General features: G+C 38.3%; 3 protein-coding genes across 3 annotated transcripts in view; 2 read left to right on the top strand and 1 right to left on the bottom strand.

Annotated features, from left to right (window-relative positions):
* The window catches only part of LOC136255566 (uncharacterized), a 382,542-nt gene that overhangs the window by 31,536 nt on the left and 337,000 nt on the right, over positions 1-14,006 (top strand). The gene's annotated exons all lie outside the window — the stretch shown is intronic.
* LOC136256610 (uncharacterized) lies at positions 6,579-7,388 on the top strand. Its single transcript, XM_066049592.1, has 3 exons — positions 6,579-6,763; positions 6,820-6,915; positions 6,968-7,388. Exons 1-3 carry the CDS (start codon positions 6,693-6,695, stop codon positions 7,215-7,217), a joined length of 417 nt encoding a protein of 138 aa, XP_065905664.1. The 5' UTR covers positions 6,579-6,692; the 3' UTR covers positions 7,218-7,388.
* On the bottom strand, positions 8,312-11,581 carry LOC136256431 (uncharacterized). Its single transcript, XM_066049386.1, has 7 exons — positions 10,336-11,581; positions 10,236-10,283; positions 9,483-10,183; positions 9,208-9,435; positions 8,893-9,121; positions 8,783-8,836; positions 8,312-8,674 (listed from the first exon to the last, which is right to left on the bottom strand). The coding sequence occupies exons 1-7, from the start codon at positions 11,579-11,581 to the stop codon at positions 8,367-8,369; spliced, it is 2,814 nt and encodes a 937-aa protein (XP_065905458.1). The 3' UTR covers positions 8,312-8,366.

The following is a 14,006-nucleotide window of genomic DNA, read 5'->3' as shown; positions in this document are numbered from 1 at the left end:
ACAAGACTTACATGTGATCACTGGAAGATGACTGTTGTACTCAGCCAGTCTGTAAGAAAAATATGCTGCATGCAGTGTGCATCAAACATAAAACATATGTGAAGAGCATGCATGCCCTTATACAATTTACATCATATGAAAAGAGGCATTTTCAATCAATCAAGACTCACAGTAGTGAGTCATGCGGCAAAGGAAAGTAGGGTGTGCAACTACTGTGAATTATTTACACGAACAACTAACTCTAATAGAATGCACACCTAAAACCTACATATAAAATTATTCTTTTGTAAAAAGAAACCTTGCAATACAACAAAAGCTTTGGTAGATTGTTATGTAAGCATATTACTAAGTAAGTAATCCCTGTTATATTTTAATAATGTCGCACAAAATTTTGCTGAAAATGTCATATTCTTCTCCTTCTACTTCGCATACTCGTTAGCACAATTTGCCCATTTTTTGACACTTATATCTTAGACTGTGTTAGTTCCACAGCCTTGGATTTGCACAAGTTCTTTGGAGTTAAGTTTCTTCAGTACAAATCTTGGAACTCCACCTCTCTTGCATAAGTAATTTTCCCAAAGTTTGATTCATTCACTCTTACGCTTTGTGGGACAATCTTTGATATGTAATTAAACATATGCAAAGGATGTGTTCAAGTTTAGAATAGTGGTGGCTACAAGAGACAGCGATGAGTCCAGAGATGTTGCACACGGCCTTAACTTGTGTATGTCAGAGGTGAATGTGTAGTGGTTGTTGATTGGTGGTGGTGGCTATTTTATTTGAGTGGTGGTCAGAACCGACCACCACCACCACTGTGGGCATACCCATGCATATGGAGTAGTTTCACTCGATTTTGACCTGCCATTTTTCTGGGAAGTGGTGAGTTAATTTCCATGAGTACACTCATAAGAAAATAATGTCACCTATGCTAGTTGCTGATTTATTTTGAGATATTTTAGAACCCTATCTTAAATTTAAGACACATCTAACTACAGTAATGTTTATTTACAATCAATGAACTCAGTGAATTCAGTCGTTTATTTGCAGTCAACACTAGGTATATCAGTGTGGTGAACTCGGTGAACTTGCTATATTCTCGTAAGTGTTTGTTATTCAGTTGTTATTTAGTAATGGGTCTGAAGGAGCTAACGCAACCCACAATACAGCTTTGTTTGTGGATAGTCCAGTATGTTACAAATAATAAGTGTGGAGCACATTTTCACCTGCCGGGAAATGGCCTTTACTCAATCTGTTCACTGATGGTTTTAATGGTGCCCAGAAGCCATACCCTATTGAGATTGCAACACCGACCAGTACCTGCCTACTTGTACCAAACTACATTCTTTGATTTTGCTACTTCATGTCCCAAGCAATGATGCAATACACACTATAACTGTTGAAGCTGTTGTGATAACCAAAGGTGGCTTGTATGAAACTATTAGCTTTCTGCATTATTTTTTTGTCTTGATTGATATTACTCAGTGACAAAAATGTGTGATATCCTAAAACAAAAACAGCCTTGGGGTTGTAAAAAATGGGTGCTGCCAAGCAAAGTAGGATCAATCAAACAAACTTATTCAACATGACTGGTAAGAAAAAGGACTGATATCAAGTTTTGGCCAAGCGAATGCAGTATTATCCATTCTCTTTGTATCTAGCTATAGCTATATAATAAAATTAGAGTAAATACACATGCAACTGTTATTAAATTGTCATTTGGCCTTTATTTTTGTTGTAGTGTGTGATTTTATAAAGCGGCCAAATGATAATTTAATAACAATTGCATGTGTATTTGCTCTAGTTTTATTATATAGCTATAGCTAGATACAAAGAGAATGGGTAATACTGCATTCACTTGGCCGCAACTTGATATCAGTCCTTGTGTTCTTACCAGTTGTTTTACAGATTGATCATGGTAGTATTCCAATCTACTTGGCCGCAACTTGATATCAGTCCTTGTTCTTACCAGTTGTGTTGAATAAGCTTGTTTGATTGATCCTACTTTGCTTGGCAGCACCATTTTTTTACAGCCCCAAGGCTGTTTTTGTTTTAGTATAGTTCACATAGAAAACCTTTGATGAAAAAGACCACGCTGAACAACAATGCATGACCAACTCAGATCATACCTTGTAGCACACCAGCACCAATCAACTGACTGTCACATAGGGTGGTAGATTACAATAAGTTATAGGGAAGATTTGATCAAATACATTGGTATAGATATGTGCATACCATTTAGATATAGCTAGCCACAGAAAAGAACTTCTACACCTGGCCAGCATGCACTATAAGAGGATGCCATGATTGAGTTGGCCCAGCAAAATCATTAATGAAAATAGCATACCGTGGTGCCATCACTGAGCAGACTGGCTCATAAATCATTTGTCATAACAGAGGCCCATGTGGCTGAACTTATAAAAGGTAAGATAAATTTAATGATGTACATCTAAGAATGCATACCTTCAAAGATGATGTATGTACTAAACATTCATTGATGTTCTGGATTCAAAGTATCTTAAATAAACTGAAATTTCAATAACAGATTGACAGGTGGTATACCATGTAGCTTGCCACGTAGTGTAAAGAGTTGAACACCTGCACTGGCAGGAAAAGATTCACACGAGCTTATCAGAGAGGTACGGTCAGTTAGCAGCACTGTTCTACTATTTCTGCTCACTATCCATGCAGTTAGAGACTAGCTCACAAAAAAATGGCAGTGTCACAAGGCAAATTTGCTTCATTACAACAACCTTTCATGATTGAAATATGTGTAAACTACTGAATTGTGGTGATAAGCATACCTCTGACTCAAGCCAGCAAAGAAATTGGACAGGTTCGGCACTGGTGGGCAGCCTAGTGAAACTGACTTCAGAAAGAATGGTTGACAGCACTCTTTATGCCACGTTGCAATGCAATGTTATAAAAACATCCCATTTCATTCAAGTAACAACGTTTCAGAGCAGTTCTCCATATTAACACCTTTCACAGTCGCCAAGGACAGTTGCTAACAAAGTAGTATCCAATGAATAACATCATTTGTTTAGAGAACATTAATTGGAGTATTATCTATAGCAGCAGGTACAGTGCATAATATTTTTGCTTATGCATGTCATTGTACTATATACACATACACGTCTTATGAACATTTCTAGTGATGTTATTAGTACAGCAGTAAAAATAATCTAATCCAAAACAGCCAAGCTATAAAAAAAGTGTGCGGCCTTCAAAAACGCTATGGTGAAAAAAGATGTGAAATCCAAGGTGGCGGCCAAGAAATGGCTGTGATGGTAGGTTAATGGTAAAAATTTTAATAATGACAATTCAAGTGAATTTTTGTGCTGCTTGGTCTTGGCACAAAATTCACCTGAATTGTCATTATTAAAATTTTTATCATTAACCTACCATCACAGCCATTTCTTGCCGCCACCTTGGATTTCACATCTTTTTTCACCATAACGTTTGAGGGCCGCACACTTTTTTTACAGCTTGGCTGTTTTGGATTAGATTTCATTTCTTTTTGTATTTGTATACCCTAAAGCCGGCCTATAGCCGGCTTTGGGACTTTTTTAACCTATCTTTTTTTTTTTTTTACCACAGGAAGAAGAAAAGATGAAGTAGATGTACTTTAAATATTTTATCAGTAAATGTACAAATTATATATATAATACATATGTTGATTACAGAAATCTCCATGGTGGTTTCTTTGTAACTGAACACTCTACAAGGTGACTTCTTCTAGATGCTCTCTCTACAGGGTGAATTGTTTGTAGCTGAACGATCTACAAGGTAACTTCTTCTAGCTGATCTCTCTACAGGGTGATTTGTTTGTAGCTGAATTCTGTATAGGCTATTTGTTTGCAGCTGAGCTCTTTACAGAATGGTTTCTTTGTAGCTAAACTCTCTACAAGGTAACTTCTTCTAACTGATCTTTCTACAGGGCAATTTATTTGTGGCAGAATTTTATACAGGGTGATTTCTTTGCAGCTGAACTCTCTACATGGTGGTTTCTTTGCAGCTGAACTCTCTACAAGGTAACTTCTTCTAGCTGATCTCTCTACAGGGTGATTTGTTTGTAGCTGAACGATCTACAAGGTAACTTCTTCTAGCTGATCTCTCTACAGGGTGGTTTGTTTGTAGCTGAATTCTGTACAGGTGATTTGTTTGCAGCTGAGCTCTTTACAGAATGGTTTCTTTGTAGCTGAACTCTCTAAAAGGTAACTTCTTCTAACTGATCTTTCTACAGGGAAATTTGTTTGTGGCTTAATTTCTACAGGGTGATTTCTTTGCAGCTGAACTCTCTACATGGTAGTTTCTTTGTAGCTGAGCTATTTTCTTTGTAGCTGAGCTATCTACAAGGTAATTTCTTCTAGCTGACCTCTCTACAGGGTGATTTGTTTGTAGCTGAATTCTGTACAGATGATTTGTTTGCAGCTGAGCTCTTTAAAGAATGGTTTCTTTGTAGCTGAACTACAAGGTAACTTTTCTAGCTGATGTCTCTACAAGGTCACTAATTTGTAGCTGAACTCTCTACATGGTGATTTCTTTGTAACTGAACTTTCTACAAGGTGACTTCTTCTAGCTGATCTTTCTACAGGGTGATTTGTTTGTAGCTGAACTCTCTACAAGGTAACTTCTTCTAGCTGATCTCTCTACAGGGAGATTTGTTTGTAGCTGAACTCTCTACAGGTGATTTGTTTGAAGCTGAACTCTCTAAATAATGGTTTCTTTGTAGCTGAACTCTCTACAAGTTAACTTCTTCTAGCTGATCTCTCTACAGGGTGATTTGTTTGTAGCTAAACTATCTACAAGATAACTTCTTCTAGCTGATCTCTCTACAGGGTGATTTGTTTGAAGCTGAATTCTGTATAGGTGATTTGTTTGCAGCTGAGCTCTTTAAATAATGGTTTCTTTGTAGCTGAACTCTCTACAAGGTAACTTCTTCTAGCTGATGTCTTTACATGGTCACTAGTTTGTAGTTGAATTCTCTACATGGTGGTTTCTTTGTAACTGAACTCTCTACAAGGTAACTTTTTCTAGCTGATCTTTCTACAGGGTGATTTGTTTGTAGCTGAATTCTGTACAGGTGATTTGTTTGCAGCTGAGCTCTTTAAAGAATAGTTTCTTTGTAGCTGAACTCTCTACAAGGTAACTTCTTCTAGCTGATGTCTCTACAAAGGCACTAGTTTGTAGCTGAGCTCACTACATGGTGGTTTCTTTGTAACCAAACTCTCTACAAGGTAACTTCTTCTAGCTGATCTCTCTACAGGGAGATTTGTTTGTAGCTGAACTCTCTACATGATGGTTTCTTTGTAGCTGAACTCTCTGCAAGGTAACTTCTTCTATTGATCTCTCCACAGGGCGATTTGTTTGTAGTTGAACTCTCTACATGGTGGTTTCTTTGTAGCTGAACTCTACAAGGTGATTTCTTCTAGCTGAACTATCTCTTTCCATAGTTGCATGAACTCCCTACAAGGTAACTTCTTCTAGCTGATCTCTCTACAGGGTGACTCGTGTGTAGCTGATCTCTATTCCAGTTTCTTGTTTCTAGCTGATCTCTTGAATTCTCTTCAGGGTGACTGTTCTATTAGGATGACTGCTCTATTAGGATGACTGCTCTATTAGAGTATCTCGATCTCGCACTTGCTGCACCAAGTTGGATTTCGTGTTATAACTCCGTGGCTTTAAGTCTGATTCTTCTACACCATTGATGAGCCTTTCTAAGATGATTGCTCCATCTGTACAACGATTTTCAAAGCTTTACCCCAAGCGGTTTATCTGGTAGGCGTGGCAAGCAGTCGTTTTTTATTTATTAGCTAATCTCGATTGCGTAATTGTTACACACTGTTGGTTTTTTCGTTGTATCTTCCTGTTTTTTAGCTCGATTTCTTTCAAACCACAAAAGGTTTGAGGTTCAATAGTTCACCTATTCACCCACCGATTTTCAGCTTCTTCCCATACGCGGTTTACCCTGTAGGCGTGACAACATATTGGTGTTATTTTTCGTGAATAATTGCTCATAACTCTTTGCTTGTTTATCGTATTCCAGTACCGAGATGCGCCTTTATCAGTGTTGGGAGTAACGCGTTACATAAGTAACACGTTACGTAATATTATTACTTTTGTGGTAACTAAGTAATATAACGAAATACGCTATAAAAACAGGTAATATAACTCAAGCTACTTTACTTACATATGTAACGCGTTACCTAAGTAATATAGTTACTGTAACGAGTCTAATATTACGTAATGTTATTGCTACAAGTAACGAAGTTACTAATCTCGTTAGTTATCCTCTGAGTAACGCCTAGCCACAACGAAGTAACGAAGCCTACTTAATGAAGCTTATTCACCGGCTTCTTACTTATAACCAAGATTTGCACATTGCCCAATAACGCAATCATGTCACGTGATAAAGTGGTAGTTTCACACGTGACAGCATAAGGCTGTGGATACAACGTAATATAATATGTAATATTATTACAGTTACTTTATTTTATGAGTAATATCAATAATAAAGAAGAGAGTGTCTAACTTCAATATAACCCATCAAAAATGACCCCGTTAAGTAAAGTAAGGTGAATTGGCTTCCCTTAAAGAATTGTTGATTAGCGTTAATTTGCCACGCGCGAGCCCTAATGAATTGAACGATCTGCGCCGTCACGTGCGATACTTTTAACAGCTAGCAAGGCGGCATGGCGACTGCTGACAGTGTGAAAAGAACTACCAGGAGTAAAGCAGCAGGTAAAGATAAGATTCACAAGGGGTAAGTTTTTAAAGCGTTATAAGGCTTAATTCTCAACGTAAGCCCCGTTCTTGTAGCGTGGTAAGCCGAAATTCCGAGAGTGAATGTCCGCTGGAACTTGAGCTAGAAGCAGCTACTGTAAGGCAGAAACGAGGGATGACTAAGGAGAACAGGTAGTAACTAAAGTCTGAACATTGACGCGTAATTATACTATAGCTTTTCTAGAACGCGAGATGGCTCCAAACCAACTGCAGAGAAGAAAGGAAAGGGCCGAGGAAAACGAGCAGTTCCAGCCAATAAAGAGCCGTCACAGACACCAGAAAGCTGCTTACCACCACCAAAGAAAAAAAAGTCGAAAGTAATGAACCAGAGAGAGAGAAATGAGATGCTGGCATCTTTAGAGTCAGTTGATCTTTCTGTACTTCTAAGTGAGGTTTTGTCAAATTTGATGAACAGCTATTTTCTGAAAAGTTGAAGAAAATCACTGTCAAGCTCCATGATACAGAGCAGCCCCTTAAGGATAGAATCGTGAGCCATCGACTGTGTTTTGTTGGTCTGTATAAAGAGTGTAAAAAGGGGCCTGAATCCTTTTTGCGTTTCCAGTTTCAGTGGCAGAAGTACTGCAGTGCCTTCTTATTAGCCAGCCAGCACACCATGTTAGAAATTGGACTATATACTTGATCCAGTTGGTTATCAGATTGACGAATCTCGAACAATGTGGCTAAGATTCTGTGAAGAAAATGATGTGCCTGTCCCAGTGAGTAATCCCGTGATGATGACCATATCATCAGCATTGTACCACTGCTTACTGGGTCATGTTAACCATTTTCAGAGTAATAATTCCAGTACCACAAGTTCCAGTAATACAAGTACAACACAGGTAGCTGATGGAGATGATGTGTATTTTCGTTTTGGTGGTGCAGCTATATCAGACTTGCTCCATCTTCATTACAAAGAAATGAAGCATTGCAAAGATGATCAAAGGAATATCTTATCCCAGGAGATATCGATTTTGCACTGTATGAATTCCAAGGATAAAGTCAGTATGCCAAGTTACCTCAACTACCGTGACCAAGGATACATGTACTCCCCTGATCCTACATTTATATCATTTTTGAGACAAGTGGATACTGCAGTCAAAGAAACTGTGAATCTTGATTGGCTACACCAAGAAGGGGACAATTTAATTAAGGTTAGCTTACTCTTTGTTGTGATCAATTTAAATAACTGTTTTCCTTCTAGATAACACATGAAAGAATTCAGGAAGAGACAAAATTCTTCGATACATTCAAAGAGATACTGGCTTCAAAGTCACCAAACATAACGATCTATTCAGAAGATGCCATTAGGAATGTATTTGAAACATTTACAAGGAAAATCTGTAATACAAGAATTCAAGAATTCTTGTCAGCAACAAAGCAACAGCTGGCAACAAAGAAAGGCTTGGCATCAACAGTTGACATAAATTTAAGACCTACGCTTTTAGCTCATCATGCCAAATTAGAAACTAAGCTAGGAAGTAAGAAGTGATTTTTAACAAACAATGTGATTTAAAATTACAATGATTTTTTTGTTGTAAGAAGTAATTTTCATTCATTATTATACAAACAATGTGATTAAAAAATTACACTGGTTTTTTATTGTACGACTTCTTCTCCAGAGGAATTTGTACTAGACTTAGCTGTTCATCCCTGTAGTTGACACCGCTGTGATGTGTAGCAGCACATTGCTTGATTAGGTGAGCAGCTCGAGCAGTAGTATAATTCACCGAGTCCAATTTTCCACCAGCAGTAAACTTGTATTGGCTAAACAAGCTTTCCACAGCTGATCCTGACAGGCGAATTGGAGAGATAAAGTATGTAGGATACGTTGATAGAAACCACTTGGAGAATGCTTGAAATCCATATACATCGATTCGTAGTAGGTCCCATGCTGTTAAACAAGATTGTACAAATGATTGTCAGTCATATAAATAATTATACGGCTAAATCTAAACAGCTTGACACTTGTACAGTTATTGTTTATGGTAAACAAACTTACTTTGCCAAGAGAGGAATGACCGCTTGGTAGATGATGTATGAGGATATTGAGGATCTAATAACAAGTACAATGTGGTTCAGTACCTATATAATACCATAGTATGGCAGTACCTTTCTTTAGGATAGAGGTTAACCATCCAGAAAAATAATCATACCCCTTTGTAATGTTCTGAAGGACCTTGCTATCTAAGCTTTTGATCTGATTGTGGGACAATAATCCCTGTTCAAAAATGAAACTGCAAGCTTCTAGGTAGGCAAAAGTCTCCTGCGCTTTTGCTGCATTGTTTGGTGGAGGATTCTGATTCACGTACCAAAATAGTTCACCAAGGACTTGCTCCTGCTGTATAAACAAGTGGTACATAAACACAATACAAGGTTGTACAAGTCACATAACATTTCTATTTTTAAATACAACCTCAAATTTACCTGCATAATTTTAGCTGGCAATACATTCAGTTTTGTCCATGAGTCACGTAAACAATGAGCCTCCCTCAATCTTGGTACCATTCTTGCCTGACCATTGTGTACCCGTAGCAGCTCTCTCTCATACAAGTCTGTGACTACTTTCCATCCAAACTCTGTAGAGTCTCCCCATCTAAACTGTTTCGTCCCTCCTTCCTTGGATGAAAACAGTGCATTGACCATATTCTTCAACTATGAAATAGAACAATTACTTAACACAACCATCATATTACAGTTACCTGGTGTGATGGACAAATCAACCAGAAAATCTTGTTTGGAGGATTAAAAGGGTTAATCATCCATGGCTCTACCTCATATCTGTCATTCCCATCCTCTTTGATCGAATACGCCCCATGGCAGTAATGACTTGCTTTAATTGTAGCAATATTTGCAGATCCTCCATCACAGACCAACAAACTTGTCTTCAGACCATGATGTTGAAAAAGCTTGATGGTTTCAAACAAACAAGCCACTACAAAAGTGGCTTCCACTGAGGCAGCAGATGTATAGTAAGGACCCACTATGTCATAGCTGCTGGTAAGGTCTCTCCAAATAAATTGTAGAATATAAGATGTTTGGCTGGCTTCAGGATCTTTTAGAATGCGGTAAACATCGTTCAAAGATGCCATGTCCTTCGATGTCATTGCCAACCCCATTAGTTGGTGGTTCCGGGAGTTCCACATTAACTGACAGGCCACCTTGACCTCATCAAATATCAAGGCTCCATCTGATTGTGGCTCTTGTCGTCCATTCTTTCGACAGTCTTCTTTAAATAAAACATACTGGGCCACTTGCTTAATGATGCAAACGTTACTTGCTCCTGGAGCATGCATGAAAGCTCCAGTGAATGCTTGCATGGTGGATTTTGATGGTAATTTTAAAATATCAAAACTTTGCAGAGCTTTGTAGGCTGCAGGGCTACGAGTATAAATAGCTAGGGCTACAGGAACAAACAGTGTGAAAGCAATAATACGGTATAATAATTCACTTACCCATACGGATAGTAATCATGTTCCACCTGTTCCCACGGCCTCCGTTAGCTGAAAGAAAAGAGTAGACAAAAGTAATGCAAAACAAAAAAATATCACTTACTATTCTTTTCCTGATCTGAGAAAAACTGCTTTTGCTGGCGATCTTTATCTGTCAACCACAATGTCTTCATTAGACTTCCTACTCCATGCTGGTCTCCTTCCTGGTACAGCTTATCCAAATCTTCAGCTTGTGTTGCTTCCATTACTGCACACATCTCCACATTCTGTTCATCACTGAGCACAACCTCACTATCCTCTAGCCTTCGTAAGTTCCGAATGTTACTGGATCGTTGATATTGAGCATACCGTTTACGTGTTTGCTGGCTGGCAGGTGACATATACTGCAGGCGTGCTCTTGAAGAGGGACATTGCCTTTTTATCCTTCTGCTTGGGCTTTCTTCCAGGGTACGTTTTCTTTGGAGGTTTAGGTCATGGACCAAACATTTGCAAGGAGGACATTTCATTTCACTAGCATCTTTCTTTGCTACCTTACAGTTTGATGCAGGTAAAAACCAGAGTTTGCAATTCACAGAATCTACTCGTGAAAATGGAAATTCTGACTGCCGAACACTTTTGATATGAAATCGAATTGTTTTGTGGTACTGATTATCATAATGCACAGGATCAATTCCAGGACAGAATTTGTACAGAGATCTCCTGCAAAATAAATCACAAAGCTCTTCTACGTCATTAATTGATTTTATCTCTCCTTCACTCCATGGTCTCATCATAACATGAACTTTGTAGTGCTTATTCTGAATGGTAACACACACTCGAGGGGTCAATCCAAGTGGGGGGTGATTAAACACCGCCCTCTGTGATATTTCTAACACGGGGTTGGTGCTGTCCAGGCCATTGTATCTTAATGTAAACACTAGTTCTGGGAATTTACCAGCTATGCTGTCAATGATACTTTGCAAAAACTCTTTTTGCTCTATGCACGTAGTAGTTACAGGTGGAATCACTGGAGGTAGGGATGCTGACCTAGGTACAGATGATTCATCAAGTGCTCTAGATAACAGAAGCTGATCATTATAAGCAGCAACAAAACTTGATGATGACATTGCCTCTGGCTCAATTGGCATCACCAACGGCTCACTGTGATTTCCTTCCATCAATGCTGTTTCACCTGTGTCCCATTCTTCATAGTAACTATCGTCTGAAGCCAGGTCACATTCGTCAAATAACCAACCAGTTGATGATTCAGTCGAAGAGTGGCAAGTTTGTTTTGGGAGTGACTCTTCCCTTGACGGGCGACAAATTCGCTTTCGAGACTGCAAGCGAGTAGGAGTGTCCCCATGTTCCATACGCCACGCTTTCAACTTGAGAAACCCACAATCAAAACCATGCTATTCAGCAAAGCGCACGTGATTCAATGCGGCTTCAAGCGGCTGTATTGAAGAGCTAGAAGGTGAGGTGTCGATAATGCTTATTTAACGCGTCTGCGATATGCGTGAATAAACTATAACATACGGAGCTACTAAACGGGGTCATTTTTGATAGGTCATATTGAAGTTAGACACTCTCTTCTTTATTATGGACTCTTGGTAATATGTAACTGTAACTAAATAGTTCAGTTGCAAGTAATATGTAATATGTAACTAGTTACTTTTACAAAGTAACTTGCCCAACACTGGCCTTTATATCCCCCTTCTGTGTGCCAAATTTCAAAGCAATCAGATGTGGCGTTCGCGTTTTATAGCAGTTTTTGTAAGTGTGCGACAAGAAAAAGAAAATAAGAAGAAAAAAACCCCGAAGAAACTGAGCCAATTTTGAAGTCGCATATCTCGGAAACGCATGAAGCGATTTCGCTCAAATTTGGAATGTGGAGTGCTGCAGTTGGAGGGCATGTTCACAGCAAAAATCGTCTTGTTTCATCAAGGCAGCACAGAGCTACGGAGGTGCGAAAATTGCGTTTTCTTTCTTCCTGTCAATATACTCACGGGTGTTACGCGCCAGCTTCTTGGGCCGCACGACACACTACCATGTGTCTTGATATTAGATTCCTGTTTTAAAAGTAAAGCTTGAGGCTTGTGGTTTTGTAAGTACTGAAGGATTTTTGTAGCTATACTTTTTAGTACTGACTGGTGTCTTACTATTATGTTAGTTAGCAATGATTTGCTAGCTTCATAAATCAGAACGCGTACCGACTATAGTTGTATACCATATGCATACCGACTATAGTTGTATGAAGGAAAGTTTCAGAGTGAGTTTGAGGAAAGCTATATGGTTTGGAGTTCACCAACCCTAGCTTGCCTCCTGAAACTTCCCTTCATGTAAACAGTGAGAGATATAATATTGTGCTTAACAGACGAACCTCACAATTAGTGTTAGAGTTAAATTAGTTTCTTCTTTACCCTGTAGGTTCTATAGCTTCTACTATGTAGCTTACTTCTTGCCTCATATTTATAAGATAGAAACTATGTGGACAGCTGGCAGTGGCAAAGCATAGTGGTTACCATTCTGAACTTACACCATAGAGTCTTGGGTTCAATTTGCGAGACTTATGCAGTTTCTTTTTTGTTTGTTTCAGTACCTTTTTGTTGTTTGACATGACTGCCAGAACAATAGCAGCAGTATTTTCTTTTTTTCACTTACCTTACAAAAATCAGTATAGCTAAAACACAAATGCACAACTCTATTGCTGTGAAATTTGGCATACATAAGGACCCATTGAAGTGGATTGACACACCAAAAGTGAGGTCTGAATTTGCTAAATATTCATGGAGTTATGGAAATTTTTTTCGTTTAATTAATTATAATTAAACATTAATATTTTTTACACCTTCAGGGAATAGCTTGAAAATTGCTGTGTGTATAGGTTAACCACCATACATACTTCAAACCTTTTGTGATTTAAAGGAAATTGCAGTGAGAGCTACAGAGTTACAAATAGAAAATCAGCATTATGTAAAATTGCTGTGGTCAAAGTACTGTAATAGAACAGTCACCAATAAGCGAAAGTGCACAAAAACATTAAAGTGTATAAAACTCTAACCACAGACCTTCATACCTGACTCTTTAACCCTCATCCACTGAACCGATATTGTCAGCTGTTCAGCTCCCTTAGTTTCCTTACAATGAATATTCTAGGGTAGAAGTGCTCGAAAAATGTGCATTCTATTAGGGTATTATGAAAATAATGAACAAAATGGCATATTACAGTTACCATATTTACTTGATTAAATGCCGCTCCTTTAATAGTCGCCACACTTGAGTGGTCCCACAATCAATTGTGAAAATAATGACTTAAGCATTGTTCACGGGTATCGAGTGGTGGTTGAGTTTGAATAGTCGCGTCATTGATTGTTGGAACTAAGATAATAAATGCCGCGGCATTTAATCAAGCAAATACGGTATTCAAAAGAATACTTTTATTGGTTCCTTTTGACTTCATATTATCCAGTAGACCTATACTTCATCTAAATAACTTCTAAGGATTCTTTTGTGGTTGGGGGAGCTTTCTAAGGTGATTTTTAGGTGTGTGTTCTATTAGGATTTTGACAAAAGAAACATAGGCGATCTCTATTATGAACCACTACCGTGGTCCATGATAACTTGATCTTGTATGAAGCACTTGTTTAATTTGAAAATGGAGAAGGGTGAGGTTATCTACAATCTTATGTTGCAGTCAAACAATTGCAGAGACGTAGTCAATTGTAGAAGAAAAGTATATTATCAAATGAACAAAATATAAACTTCTATCCTTGGTATGGTAGCTACATACCTGTG

This window comes from Dysidea avara, chromosome 5, assembly GCF_963678975.1.
Source record: "Dysidea avara chromosome 5, odDysAvar1.4, whole genome shotgun sequence".
NCBI classification, from domain to species: Eukaryota; Metazoa; Porifera; class Demospongiae; order Dictyoceratida; family Dysideidae; genus Dysidea; species Dysidea avara.
The sequence above is the reverse complement of the archived record's forward strand: the minus strand, read 5'-3'. Positions and strand labels throughout refer to the sequence as shown.

Coding starts and splice junctions, on each gene's coding strand:
- LOC136256610 (XM_066049592.1), top strand. CDS start 6,693: ATGGCGACTGCTGACAGTGTGAAAAGAACTACCAGGAGTAAAGCAGCA. Junction 6,764..6,819: donor AAAGATAAGATTCACAAGGG/GTAAGTTTTTAA, acceptor CCGTTCTTGTAG/CGTGGTAAGCCGAAATTCCG. Junction 6,916..6,967: donor GGGATGACTAAGGAGAACAG/GTAGTAACTAAA, acceptor TAGCTTTTCTAG/AACGCGAGATGGCTCCAAAC.
- LOC136256431 (XM_066049386.1), bottom strand. CDS start 11,581: ATGGAACATGGGGACACTCCTACTCGCTTGCAGTCTCGAAAGCGAATT. Junction 10,184..10,235: donor CATGATTACTATCCGTATGG/GTAAGTGAATTA, acceptor TTGTTCCTGTAG/CCCTAGCTATTTATACTCGT. Junction 8,675..8,782: donor GTCATTCCTCTCTTGGCAAA/GTAAGTTTGTTT, acceptor CTTGTTTAACAG/CATGGGACCTACTACGAATC.